Source organism: Misgurnus anguillicaudatus, chromosome 21, assembly GCF_027580225.2.
Source record: "Misgurnus anguillicaudatus chromosome 21, ASM2758022v2, whole genome shotgun sequence".
Lineage (NCBI taxonomy): Eukaryota > Metazoa > Chordata > Actinopteri > Cypriniformes > Cobitidae > Misgurnus > Misgurnus anguillicaudatus.
Genome location: NC_073357.2, coordinates 48,557,663 through 48,572,686, shown reverse-complemented (window position 1 = coordinate 48,572,686; position 15,024 = coordinate 48,557,663). Strand labels below are relative to the sequence as shown.

General features: G+C 37.3%; 1 protein-coding gene across 1 annotated transcript in view; it reads left to right on the top strand.

The window, feature by feature from the left end:
* Positions 1-15,024, top strand: part of adam19a (ADAM metallopeptidase domain 19a) — a 125,796-nt gene that overhangs the window by 96,261 nt on the left and 14,511 nt on the right. Inside the window, exons 12-17 of the mRNA XM_055211459.2 lie at positions 2,245-2,422; positions 8,013-8,102; positions 8,293-8,488; positions 11,270-11,378; positions 13,494-13,698; positions 14,364-14,441. Coding sequence (XP_055067434.2) covers positions 2,245-2,422; positions 8,013-8,102; positions 8,293-8,488; positions 11,270-11,378; positions 13,494-13,698; positions 14,364-14,441 — 856 coding nt within the window. The remainder of the gene's footprint in view (positions 1-2,244; positions 2,423-8,012; positions 8,103-8,292; positions 8,489-11,269; positions 11,379-13,493; positions 13,699-14,363; positions 14,442-15,024) is intronic.

Here is a 15,024-nt window from a genome sequence, read left to right as displayed (position 1 = left end):
CTTGGTGAGAACTGTTATCCAAGATATAAATATAATTTTCCAGAAGGCATTTTTTAGTTAAAAAGCAGAAAAGCTGCATGCAGCTTAAAGATGAGAAGCGTCTGACAGTGCCGAAGCCTGATCCTGAAGTGGTAAAGTCAGAAGTAATGTAATTACGAGTTAAGCTCACATGAATGGGCAAGTGAGGCCATATTTACCAGAGAGAAATTCAAATTGTGATGCCCAGGTTGTGACATTAGGGAGGAGGTGTCCGTTTGAAAAAATAGCAACTTTGGAGAAGATTATAATGAATGGTTTTCGTATATTCATTTATTATATTCAACAGAGCTTTTAGTCCGCTAATGTGAAGCTAATGACTTTGTGTTCTGCTTTATGCTAATTAAGAAATTAATTACTTTCAGATATCAGGCATAAATCATATAGGTTGTGTGAAAGTGATGCAGCTGTATTCATTAAAGCTTGCAAAAAGAAAAAATCTTTTGCGGTCATTAACTATTAATACATTATTAGTCTTGGCCACATATTTTTGTATCTGAATGTGTGATTATGAATAGTGAATATGTCATAATATCAATAAGAGGCTTCCCGGTTGTTGTTGATGGCCTCATTGATATATAAATGTTGTGCAGCACTTTGTTCATGAAAAAGAGAAGTTAAAACTATTTAAAATGGTTTGGGGTTGATTGATAGGGGTCAGTTAGGCTGTTATTGATAAGGAAGGTTAACGTTGGGTTAAATTCAGCACATTCCAGACCTTTGGTCGTGATGGGTAAAAGTGAGATTATGCAGCACTTTTGATGTCAGAAGTCTTTGAGATGAGTTTCTTTTAGGTTGGGGTAATGTGGGTTATCTTAAGGTCTGATGTAAAAGGTTTGCTGGATAAGAATGTGTTGTTGACAGTAGAGGAGAGAAAAAGCAGAAGATTAGGGGAGATGAGAGGAGGAGGGTGAAAAAATCTGCTATTTGTAAATCAATAGATTTATTATCATGCTGTTGCTCAACACAAACAACTGTAGGCAAATCTGGAGCGAAATTGTTCGTACTGGAGAAAACCATTGTTCCTGTATAGCTTAGTGGTAGTGCACCTTAATATCTTTAATATTGACTGAGTTACACCTGTACATTCACACCAGACGCGAATGAAGCGAATAAATTGCGTTAATCGCACGTAGTTGGACGCTTGAACATTTTGAGTTAACTCGCGTCATTCGTGCGTAAAAATCGCGTCAATCGCATGTAAATAATGTGCATAATTCGCACATGAAATTCGCGTCACTCGTGCATAGAAAATTTGCGTCATTCGCGTATGAAATTCAGACGCAAACCCGCTCAATTTGCTGGCTTTAGCTAGCTTGTAGTCTTATATATATATATATATAGGATATATACATTTCTTCCAAGCGAGATCCTTTTTATTCCTGTTTCTGTAAAAGTACGAAGATGTATCGTACAGCTCCGGGTGTCCACATACATACACAATGATTTAATCCTCTATTCTTGTTTCATATTTCTGCCTCCGCTTGCTATGTTGTAATCTCTTCACTACAAGAATTCGTCATTCACGCTAATCGCGCCATTCCCACCGCCGGATGTCTATTGCTTCATTATACGGTATGTAAATCACTTCCGTTAAACGCTTCACTGCATCTGGTGTGCACATACCCTTATGCTGCATTCACACAAGCCGCAGTAGAGGCATCAAACACGAGTGATTTCAACTTTTAGTTAATGTAAAGACACGTTTATGTGCATCTGGAGGTCTAGTGGCGTGAATGAGAATTGCCGTGCGAATGATGCGAATTTGAAAAATTCACGTTAACCAATCAGGAGATTGCTCTGGTAGTGACGTGATTACAACGTAGGGAGCAGAGTCGCAGAAGCCCCCATGACGCAAATTTTCGCGTCAATGTCTCGAATGACAAGAATTTCACGCGTAGCTTTTACGCGCGAATGAAGCGAGTAAACTCAAAATGTTCAAGTGTCCAACTACGTGTGAATAGCGTTTTTGTCGCCTCTAAAGTGTTCGGTGTGAATCCAGCATTAGGCCAAGTCAAAGACTGAAATCGATGTGAAATCAATGGCTAAAATGAAATTTTGATGGTCCTAATCTTATTAGATAAAATTATGACACTTTAGCCCAGATAGGGTCATATACTCTATCTTTTCATACTTATTCATACTCTCACGTATGTTCATTTTTATACAAGAGACAGCTATAATTCTTGTTCTGATACGGTCCACAGGACATCCGTTCCCAAAAGTTTTCAGCCGATGTAGCAAAAAGGACCTGGACAGCTACTTCCAGAAGGGAGGAGGGATGTGTCTGTTCAACATGCCCAACATGAAGGATCTCGTCGGGGGCAAAAGGTGTGGAAACGGCTTTGTAGAGGAAGGGGAGGAATGCGACTGCGGGGAACCAGAGGTGATTTGTGCCTAAATGAATTATTGAGAATATTGAATCAGAACAATCATGAATTAATCATTTTAGAGACCAGTGGAGGGTTTGTAATACATTTAATAAATCAAAATTGGATCTGCATTGGTTAAGTGCAGTTGATTTAGTTTTTGATTGGATGAGCCATTCTGAGCTGCTGTAAAATTACTATAAACGCACACCTATGACCACTACAAAATTGGTCATAGGTGTGAATTATAAAAATTAAGTTAAAGTAACTTTTAATTTTTATAATTTATAGCAACTCCTTACAAGTTGATTAAATGTAAAAATTTAAGTGCAACAAATTCTTTTTTTACACTCTTGGTGTTTGACATGTAATATTAATTATCTTATTGTTGCAAAATAAGCCACATGTGTATGCAATATTGCTTTATTAGGTTGTTTTTTAAATAGCTGGAAGGTATGCAGACATTTTGCAGATCTTGCAAGCATGACAGATGAAAGTGACAGATGAAAGAGTGACAAATAAAAATGTTTGTGTTTTGCATCTGCTTGCAAGTCAGGTAGAGAGAAGAAACCTCTCGCATTGTAAAGCTGTGGTTGACAGCCTGTCATTGCTCATATAATGGTTTGCTGATTTGCCATCTGGTGGATGTGGACTGAAGTATCCCAAACTTCTAGTCAGTATGCAAACATCTGGATGCCTGTTTACCTGCATCCAAAAATACACCCAGTAAAACAATACTTAGGCCTACCTTAAACTTTACCTTACCGAAAAACATGCTTCTAAGCCATTTAATGCAAACCACAAATTTGCATTTGATCTTAAAGGAATATTCAATTTTCTTAAAAGAAAAATCCAGATAATTTACTCACCACCATGTCATCCAAAATGTTGATGTCTTTCTTTGTTCAGTCAAGAAGATATTATGTTTTTTGAGGAAAACATTGCAGGATTTTTCTCATTTTAATGGACCCCAATAGACACCAACAATCAACACCCAACTCAACACGCAACAGCCTCCCTCAACGGAGCTTCAAAGGACCACAAACAATCCCAAACGAGGCACAAGGGTCCCACCCAGCAAAACGACCGTCATTTTTGACAAGAAAAACAACAAATATACACCTCCAAAGCACAACTTTTCGTCTAGATCCGGTCCAGCGCGACCTAACGTAAATGCGTATTGACGTAGAGAGGTCACGTGTTACATACATAAAACACACATTTGTGGACCATTGTAAACAATAAACTGACACAAAGGCATTAATTAGTATCAGTTGACATACAACAACGTAGGAACGGTCCTCTTTCAACACACTTGTAAAAACTGGGGCGGAGTTTCGCGTTCGTCTTCTGGGACTTCTTGACGTGATGACGTATTGCGTGGGGTCGCGCAGGCGCATCACGACCGGATCTAGACGAGAAGTTGTGCTTTAAAAGTGTATATTTGTTATTTTTATTGTCAAAAATGACAATCGTTTTGCTAGATAAGACACTTATGCCTCGTTTGGGATTGTTTATAGTCCTTTGAAACTCCGTTGAAAAAACCTGTTAAGTGTTGAGTTAAGTGTTAATTGTTGGTGTCTATTAAAGTCCATTAAAATGAGAAAAATCCTGCAATGTTTTCCTCAAAAAACATAATTTCTTCTCGACTGAACAAAGAAAGACATCAACATTTTGGATGACATGGTGGTGAGTAAATTATCTGGATTTTTCTTTTAAGAAAATGGAATATTCCTTTAAAGGCCACATATTATGCAAATTTTACAATATGTAATATTGAGGTGCCTTGAATGTGTCTGTAAGGTTTCAACTCAAAATACCCCATAGATCATTTGTTTTAGCATGTCCAAAATGCCCCTATTTGTGTGGGAAAAAAATTGCTGCTTTCGTGTCTGTACCTTTAAATGCAAATGAGCTACTTACCAACAGACAATTAGTGCTTTTGGTTAAAAATAGATCGAAATCCTGTGAATACAGTCTGAGACGATAGTATCTTTTGCCACACTGGCGCTAAAGCATGCAAACAAATACATTTAGAAAAGCTTTTTGGTAAAATTTACCAGTCAGTGGCCGTGGGTGGGGCTTTATCAGTGTGACGTCACATCAACAAGAGAATCAAAACAGCATGTCTAATGAGACTGCTTTGGTTTAATGTGGATTAAAAAAAGGAGAGAGTGGATTTTTTTGGGTCATATACTGCCCACACACATTATATCCAAACACCTTGTAAAAGTGGATTTTGCATAATATGTGTCCTTTAATGCAAACAAATTTTGCACCCTCTGTACTTCCTTAAACACAAAGAAACTGTTTTGACAGTGCAGGACCTGTCAGGACTGTACATCTTGTAATATACCTATTGAATCACAGCATTAAGTTATTGCTAGTGTAATAATCGTAGCTGTCTGTTACGCTTGATGTACGCGGCTCTGAAATGATATCAAGTCGCACAGCAGTTGACGTATGTGTTTGTGTAAGACAGATAGAGTTTGTGTGAGTATGTGTGCTTGTAAGAGAGTCAGACTGTGTGTTCGTGCATGACTCTGAATTACACACATACAACCCCCTACCCATATTAACTTTTGGCTGTATGGTATAATTATTGGCCGACAGACTCCTCCGCACTGTATATATCAGTGTCATATGTCAAACATTTTTATGTACATCTAACATCATGTGCAATTTTTCTTTTAAATTAATTTGTTTCACCACTTCAGGTCATGGTGTGCATGCAGCTGGTGTGCGTGTATGTGTGTGTGCGTGTGTGTGCTTTCACAGCTTTCACTAAGTGACTGACCCTATGAGTTCAGGGCCATATGTTGATTGCAAGGAAAAACTGCCATGTGTCTCTAGCTGACCACAATTTTATCCAAGATTGAGAAATATTGCAATTGATGAGAATTTTAAGGTGTTTACCATAAAAGCATGACTGCAGGTCATGAAAACACCTTTCATCTCATTTTTAGGTTTTTAAATAGACATTAAATAATAATTATTGACTTTGTAAAGTACCTGACATTTATTACCAGCAATTTTTTGTAATGTACTCTATCCAGTGTACCTGTAGCTCAATAGGTAGGAGGACATTGTGTTGGCAATGCAAAGGTCATTGGTTTGTTAGGCATACTGATAAACATGTATACTGTAGCTTGAATCCAAGAGGTTGTTTACAGTTGCCATTAACATGCGTTTTCATCGATCGGATCACAAGTGGATGACGTTAATGCCAGGTGTAAACGGTGTTCAAAACGGTTTGAGCTCGTCCACTTTCGACCACTTTCAACCACATTCAGAGGTAGTCGAAAACACTTTCCATCAGATTGCTTTTGTAGTGTAAACGCACATGTGGTTGAATGTGTTCGAACAGCCACACACGATCGCCTTCTCTCCGCCCATTTATCTAATCTGAGGTACTGAACACAATGTTTAAGTCTTTTCTGACTTTTGGCGCGAACACACAGTGAACAGAGCTATTTTTAGCCTTTCATTGATAAAACTAAAGTGGCTGATCTCCACAGTTTCATTTTGCAAGCGTGTGAAAGTTGCGCGATCCTATTTTATCAATTGCGCTGAAAACTCAGAGAAAGCTCTACCATATACACATACAAAACACTGTGCAGCATCTTTACTTACAAGACAAGCAGCGGACTCCGACATAATATTAGTTTGCGTCCATAAAAACTCATCATTACTACCGCTCGCGTTTAAATGACAGCGGAGAGACTCGCCCACCGTCTCACAGACCACCCCCAGTAATCAGGACAGAAGCGGTCGAAAGTGGACAAAAGAGATGGATTTAAATACCAGGTGTAAACGTGATGTGTCTCGCTCATCCACTTGTGATCCAATCGATGAAAACACATCTTAATACCAAGTGTAAACAGCCTCCAATATAAGTGGCTTTGGATAAGCATCTGCCAAATGCATAAATGTAATAAATAGTGTTCCTGTATCTCAGTTGGGAGAAAGGCCCTTAGCAATGTAAAGGTCACAGGTTTGATTTCTAGGGAACACACAAACTCTTAAAGGTCTGGCGGTACCACTTTTTAGCATAGCTTAGCATAATCCATTGAATCAGATTAGACCATTAGCATTGCGCTCAAAAATGACCAAAGAGTTTTGATATTTTTCCTATTAAAACTTGAATCTTCTGTAGTTACATCATGTACTAATGCGGAGTTTACACCAACCACGTTTCAGGCTTCAAAATCGTATCTACCGCGCCTAGTTTGCCGCTTGAACAGTTTGAATGCATTTGCGCATGTATAGCGGAGTAGACGCGCGGAAAAAGCAAACATTTGACGCGCGTCAGAGGCAAACACCACTTCTTGTGGGAGGGGCAAGTGCTATGCGGTTGTCGGTTTGCAATATGACTGATGTTGATTGTGCATTTGGTAACTACTATAGGGGGGAAATAAACGGTGCGGGTCGATAAACGTCACGTGACTCAAAAGTGAAGTGTGTATTACAACTTACCAGGTTGCCCAAAGTCCTCACTGATACTCTTCCAAACGAGGTCCTTTTTATTCCTGTCTCCTCTATAGAAATAAGAACTTGTGTCGTATAGCTCCGGGTGACTGCTCACGGACAATATCAAGCGTTGGTTGAATGAGTGACTCCGGGCGGGGCTGCCACCACAGGAGCAAGCAGGCTCCTGATTGGTTAATGCGGCACGAAATTCCGCCAAAGTTAAAATTTTTCAACTCGGCCTACAGCCGCAAATTCACGTGAACCGAAAAATGCACAAAAAGCACCATTTGCGCGTACCGCGCACAACGCTCAATTCGCGCCTTTCATGCGAGCTTCACGTGTGAAAGAGGTGGAAATGCGTCTTCAGCACCGCGCCAAACGCCTCTTCCGTGCTGCGGGACTTTCTGACACGCGTCAACGCGTCTTCACATTGACTTAACATTGAAATCACTCGCGCTTCACGCCTCTACTGCGGTTGGTATAAACGCAGCATGAGACCGACAGAAAATTTAAGGCCAATATGGCTAGGAACTATACTCTCATTCTGCCGTAATAATCAAGGACTTTTCCTGAAAATAGTCCCCTTGGTAACTTTCAATAGCTGGGGAAAATTTTTTAGGGTGATGCTAATGGTCTAATCACATTCGATGGATTATGCTAAGCTATGCTAAAATTGGTAGCGCCAGACCTGTAGATCAGCTAAATGGATTCCAAAACGGTAAAAATCAAATGTTTAACTCTAGGGGAGCTGGAAAAAAGTATATTTTTTAAAAAAAGTGGAGTGTCCCTTTAAAAATGGTTGCCTTGAATGTTATACAAGTTGCTTCTGATAAGCATCTGCCAAAGGCATAAATCTAAATGTATCTGGTGCTCCTATATAATGGCTCAGTTGGTAGAGCATTTCGTTATCAACACAAAAGTCATGGGTTCGATGCCCAGGGAACACACATAGTGACTTAAAATCCTCTGACTAATACATAAATGTAAATGTAAGCTGTTTGCATCTGCACTATTTATGACCCTTTTGTAAGTGTTTTGGATCAGCGGACATAAATATATATTGAAATAGTACTTACACTGACTGTATGAGTTCAAAGCTATATGTTGATTTGCTGGTGTGTGTTTTGTCTCCTGCAGGAGTGCACCAATGATTGCTGCCACCCCAGCAATTGCACTTTGAAGGCAGATGCTCAGTGTGCCCACGGGGTCTGCTGTGAGGACTGCAAGGTGCCTAACTATTTATCTGTCTATTTACTTCTCTGTCTCCCCCCTGCCTCCCTCTCTCACACCATCTGTATTGTGGCTCTCACTTAGTGTGTTTCAAATTCAATTTCTCTCTCAAGTCTGCCCACCACCTGCTCCCTCTCTCTTTTTTATGAAAGTCCTCCAGTCTCCTTATCACGCCCTCTGTCCTCAGCTAAAGCAGGCCGGCACCATGTGCCGCGGACCGGCCGGCGCCTGTGATCTACCGGAATACTGCACAGGAGGTTCTCCTTACTGCCCCGCTAATGTTTACCTGCTGGACGGGTCGTCCTGTCAGTACGGCCGTGCATACTGCTACAATGGCATGTGTCTGACCCACGAGCAGCAGTGCTTGCAGCTATGGGGCTATGGTGAGAAACACACTGCTCTTAGGAAATTGTGTTTACAGCTTTCGGTTATTAAGAGTTATTATGTCATTAAGAGATCTGTCAATTTAAATTAAGGTTTATTTAGAGTAGCTGCAATGTTAGATTCATGCAAAATGTAATAATTAATCAAACATTAAATGAATTAAAACTGTTGTTTCTATATTAAATTAATATTTAAAATATAATTAATTGAAGACAAATGTAGCTGATAAAGAAATTAAGTTCATTAAGTCAAATAAATTTAATTTACGAATATGTTGATATCAGATAGTAATACCTTTACTTTGAAATACAGTATGCCATATGCCACTGAATGACTACCTGGTTTATAATTCATTGTGTTTGCATCCTGTTCGAAGATTCTTTTATTGAAAAAAATCTGTGGTGTTACCATGGCAACATGTCAAATAATCATAGTAATTCAGTGATAATTTAATTTACGGATCATTTTGGTCCGTGAGATGAATCTGAGGCATTATCCCTAAACAAACCTTTTAAAACTTCAGTTCTTGAATGCTAATTGAGCTTTCAGTGTTTAGTCAGCACTAATGATCAAATAGTGCTTAATGTTGATTATTTAGCAAGGGCTCAGTGCAGTGGGCTGTACACTTTTAGTTTGTTCTGGGCTGGCATCCAGTCATGCTTTTTGGCTGTCTAATAGACGCAGTTCATATGAGATGTACTTTTTTATTAGTACAGTTGCAGATGGAAGTGCATGTGACAAATACTTTCTTACTTACACATTTTATTTCACACATTTATTTGTTTTAACGCTTTTTAGTTGTTGTTAATTTTTTGGTTTGGTTGAAATTATTGGACTACTGGAAATAGAAAATGATGGTGTATGTCATTTTTTTGCAGTGTTTTGCATGTACACTGTCAGAACAGTGGTCTCTAGCTGTCTCTGGGGCGGCTTCAAAAGTACACCTTTCCAGGACCCTATTTTAACGATCTAAGCGCATTGTCTAAAGAGCTCGGCGCATGGTCTAAACGGGCATGTCCGATTCCACTTTGGCTAATTTAACGATGGGAAAAATGGTTTATGCGCCAAGCGCACGGCCTAAAAGGGTTGTTCCTATTCTCAAAATGAGTAATGGGTGTGTTTTTGGCGTAATGTGCAATAAACCAATGAGAGTCTCAGCTCTCATCCCCTTTAAAAGCCAGTTGCGTTGGCGCCATACCGATTCCTTATTTAGATGCCGGAATTTGTAAACTGAAAAACTAAGCGGACGAAGAAGACCCCCAGTTTAAGATAAAGTAAAGAATAATTGACGAGGTCCATTGAATCATAAGAAAATAATGCACACTCGGCTTCGCGTCGTGCCGCATTGCACCTTGGGTGTGCATTATTTTCTTATAATTCAATGGTCCGAAGTCAATTATTCCTCTTATACCACGGTTACCACAAACATTGCTCTGGTTCATATTTTTAAGACATTTGACAAGTTAGGTGTGCGGTTATCAGAAATTAATGCATACACACGGAACATTTCTCAGCCAGTCAGAATACAGCATTCAACAGACCCGTGGTACAATGTTAAATAACTGTGTTGTTTTCATTTGTATTGAAATTGTTATTTTTTTTATTAAAACTCTTAAAAGCCGTTTTCTTTCAGTCATGGAAATAAAAATAGCAGGTTTTTAATTGCTGTAAATGTATTGATATCCTACATAATCATTGTAATCTCATAAAATAATTGGCAAATATGCAAGAAAAGGTTTGTACTCTAAAAATACTTTATTTGTAACAAACAAGAGATAAAGAATTTACAAATGTGCGAAAAGCCGTTTCAGCACTCGGACAGCACCATGTTTTTTTTTAAAAAAAGCATTTCTTAGAAATGTTTCTCATCTTACCATATCCACAGGTACAGAGTCATCATATACAATAAATCCATGGGGTAGCATTTAAACAAATATTTAACAATAGATGCATTTGTTTAAAGCAAAGCATTTATTTAGGCTACTTACCAGGCTGCAGGTGAAGCAGCACTTTACACCTTCTAACGTCTAATAATCGGTCCTCATTTATGTACAGGAGACTCAATAATAATCTTTTACATTTCAATCCTTTCATTTGTCGCATTTTAAAAGGTTTTTGTGCTGCTGCGCATCCATTTGTGTGATAAGCAAACGCGCGTTGTTGTCCCGTCTATAGGCGCATATTACTAACGCGCTCATTAAATAACAAAACCAATATTGCGCCATTGACATTTGACTTGTTTAGACCAGGTTTTAGTTGGTCAATGGCGTGGTCCATTTTAATTGCCTCAAAATAGCAACGCGCCAACAATGCGCCTGAACACACCTCATTTTCAGACCAGAATGCTCATGGGCCCAAATTGGGTGCAAATGCATTTGCTATTATAACAACGTGGCGCTAAACGTGAAAATGATCATTGTGCTGGGTTGAAACTAGCAAAAGACACTTGCGTCGCGCATTGCACTCCATTGCTCCGGGTGTATGATAGAGCCCAAAGAATTCATATTAGTACCTCAAAGGTACATATTGGTACATATCTGTACCTAAATGGTACATATTAGGACCTTTTGAAAGGGTAGTGCACCAGTGACAGCTTGTGACCATTTTTTTACCATTTATTTCTAACAGTATATTCAAAAAATATTAACTCGAACTAAACTGTAGCTATTGGCTTAAAGCCAGTTAGCCAATTTTCACACCATGTGTCTGTTTGAAAACTTGATTGAAATGGACATATCTCAGAGGTAACGTGAGTTAACTGAGTAAGTGAATTTGTCCAGGTGCACAGCCAGCACATGACGCCTGCTTTCAGGATGTGAACGCGGCAGGAAACGCCTTTGGAAACTGTGGCAAGGACATTCATGGCAACTTTGTGAAGTGTGAGAAAAGGTGAGATGTGTGATTTCATTGCAATGACTAGCCCTGTGCTGTTTCCTGCACAAAATTGCTGACCTTAGTAAAATTAAATCTGTATTTTCTGCAAATAGCTATTTGAGCTAAATCAACTTTTAAACAGTTACAGCACTTTACAATTTATCTTACGAATCTCTCATCTATAAAGACTAAATTAATTCTTACAGTAAATGCAGCCGCATCAGCAGTTGTACAAACTTTACATTTACAGATTTTGTTACAGACTGTGCATTGCTTCTATCCTTTCTATTCTATTACTCCTTTAAAAATAATGTAGGTACTGAAATTGATATAAATTGTTTAAATGGATAGCATACAGAACATGTCTCCAATACCCCAAAGAAAGGGTGAGATTATTTCAGGACACTTTTTGTAATACAGTGATACAGTATATTTCAGAGTTTATAAATGGATTAATTTTGGGACTTTCAGAAGGGGCGTGTCTAATTCAGTCAGTAAATTAGCTGGTTGACAACAACATCACTTTAAGGGATGTTTACATGTCATTGCATGACTCCAATCACATCAGTACACTTTCAGAAAAAGCTGTAACTATTATTACTACCTTAAGGGTACATATTATTAGCTCAAAGATATAAGACCTATTTAACTCATTCCCCGCCAGTCTTTTTTTTTTTTAGTTGCCCGCCAGCATTTTTTGTGATTTTCACAAAATGGCTTCCAGGAAAATTTTCTTCTAAAAATATATATAGATACAAATATATCAAATGAAAGAACGGACCCTTCAAAAAAACTTTCATTCTATATTTTTTCTCTGTTTATAAACTTGATATATGGGTATTTTTCTTTCAAAAATATTTTTTTTTAACAAAAAGCTGAAAAGATTGGATTTTTGTTAAAGAATTTTGTGAGAGATCAGATTCAGAACGATTATCAAAACATACACAGGTGTAAAATTTATATATTTTTTTAATAAATTGGGTAAGATTATCTAGTGGCTAATCACGGTATTACAGATAATCATACAAACTCATCAGGAACACGTTTTTTTCATGCAAATGTTTTCTCTTAATTCATGAGATAACTTGTCAATGGCGGGGAATGAGTTAAAGGTTTCCATCCCAGTGACCGCTTTTGTAACTTTTTCTGAAACTGCAGCGTAATATAATCTGATTCATTGTTAAATTAAATCATACTTTTATCATATTTGTGACCCTATATTTGAACAGTAGAAATAGTAGAAACAATACATTGTATAGGTCAAAATTATTAATAAGTAAAGATATTTAGTACATTTCCTACCGGACATATATCAAAATGTATTTTTCATTAGTAATATTGGTTTCAAAAGACTTTTGCTGATTATTATTTTTTTTTTGCTGATTCTAGATTTTCAAATAGTCGTGTCTCGGCCAAACAATTGTAACAAACCATACATCAATGGAAAGCTTATTTATTCAGCTTTCAGATTACAGTACTGTGCAAAAGGCCACCACCACCAGACTTGTTGTTTTAGAAGTTTTAATGTACATACATATTTATTTTTCAATCTATTTTAATAAGACACAAACAGGAAATATAGGAAATATGTAAAAAAATAAAAACACAATTTTCAGGACTAAATGTCTTTAGGCATCATCTGTGTTTAGTGTGACCTCTCTTGGCACTAAACACATCTTGAGTGTTTTTGAGCAGAATGAAGTAAAAAGACTAATTTCTTTAAAATTAGAAATTAGGATTTAATTTTATTTAGGTTTAAGAGATCCTGCAGTTTCCTGCTATTGCTCAAGTGGAAGGGGAGTTTACCCTAAAAACTTGACACATCAGTTTACATTTTTATACAGTTTTTAATACTATATACACATTTCCTGTATTTTCTGGATGTATTCTATTAAAGAGACTGAGAAACAATTATATATGATCACTATAACAAAACACCAAATCTAATTCTGGCATGGTGGCCTAAGACTTTTGCACAGTACTGTATGTATAAATCTTAATTTATAAAATTGACCCTTTTTACTGGTTTTATGGTCCAGGGTCACATTTGCTTTTGTTGCATGTAGAGTATGCAGATACTATATGTTAACTCTTATATGTAAACTTGCATTATATAAAATCTCCCTACAGCGATGCCAAATGCGGCAAGATACAGTGTCACAGTGCTGCCAAGAAACCAAAGGGCACAAATTTTGTGTCCATAGACACCACCATCCGCACCGATAAAAGCGAGTTCAAGTGCAGGGGCACATATGTTTACAGCACTCAGGACGGGCAGGGCGATCTCCCTGACCCTGGACTGGTCATGACTGGCACCAAATGTGGAGAGGGAAAGGCAAGTTTTTTGGGGAGTGGGGTTTTTTTGCTCATGTTGTAAATTCAGTATGCTAAGTAAGATGTCAACAATGTACATATTGTGCAAATATAATCATAAAATAAACCAGGATAACCAGATAATTTTTTTATGACTGACTATGTGGGATCATGTGTTTTATATCACCGTATATAAATGTATATAAAATTTGATTTAAATTAGGGCTGTTAAAAGATTAATCACGATTAAATGCATACAAAATAAAAGTTTGTGTTTGCAAAATATATTTGTGTGTGTATTGTGTGTAGTTATTATGCATATATAAATACACACATACATTTATACATTTAAGAAAAGGTTTGTTTATGTATATATTTTTTTAATTTATATATAATATAAAAAAATATCAAAATCTAAATAAATAAATATATGCATGTAAATGTTTCTTAAATACATGCATTTGTGTGTGTGTGTGTGTGTGTGTATTTATATATACAAAATAATTACATACAGTGCACACACATGCAAAAAAAAAAAACTTTTATGCAATTAATCGCGATTAATCTTGACAGCCCTAATTTAAATGTTTTTTATTTAAAAAAAGTGATTGTTAGAGTCATGAAGTGTTTCAAAGATTTAACAAATGTGTTTGTGATAAAAAAAGTTATTGTCTTATTCGGCTTTAGGTTTGCAAAGACCGTCGATGTCAAAATGCCTCTTTCACTGAGTTAGAAACATGCATCGCCCGCTGCCACGGTCATGGGGTAAGTGGTCATATAGCAAAAAGATTTGATGATCAGTATCTTTAGGCTTTTCACTTTGCTTTTGTAAGAAAATCTCGTCCAGGCGCAGGTTCAGTGTGGGCATGGTGATAAATGATACTTAATAATTAATATTCAAAGGCATAAAAATATAAATCATTATTGGAAAAGTAGAGAGTTTACTCAAGTTTAAAAAAAGATAATAGATAATAAATAAACAAACAAAGACGAACAATTTGTTTTAGGGATTCGTCTGAACTGCACTTTGAAAACACTACTAATGTAAAAATTATGAGTCAGAAAAAAAACTATGCCTTAGTAATTTAAGAGTTGTTTTTAACCCAGACTGACTCATTGCCGATTTCACACCTTTAAATCCTTTAAAACCGCCCTCTGGGTCAGTCATCTCCGACACGTACTGGCTCTAATAAAACCAACACTTTTCTTATATTAGCAAAGCTATAGCATTCGATTTGTGTATTTTCTGGTCAAATGGTCGTAAACAGCCTTCAAGCTGTATAAACTCGATCCCGTCATTCTTTAATCCGTTTGCCCTCTCTGCCTCACGATTTTGTCAGCTTACTTT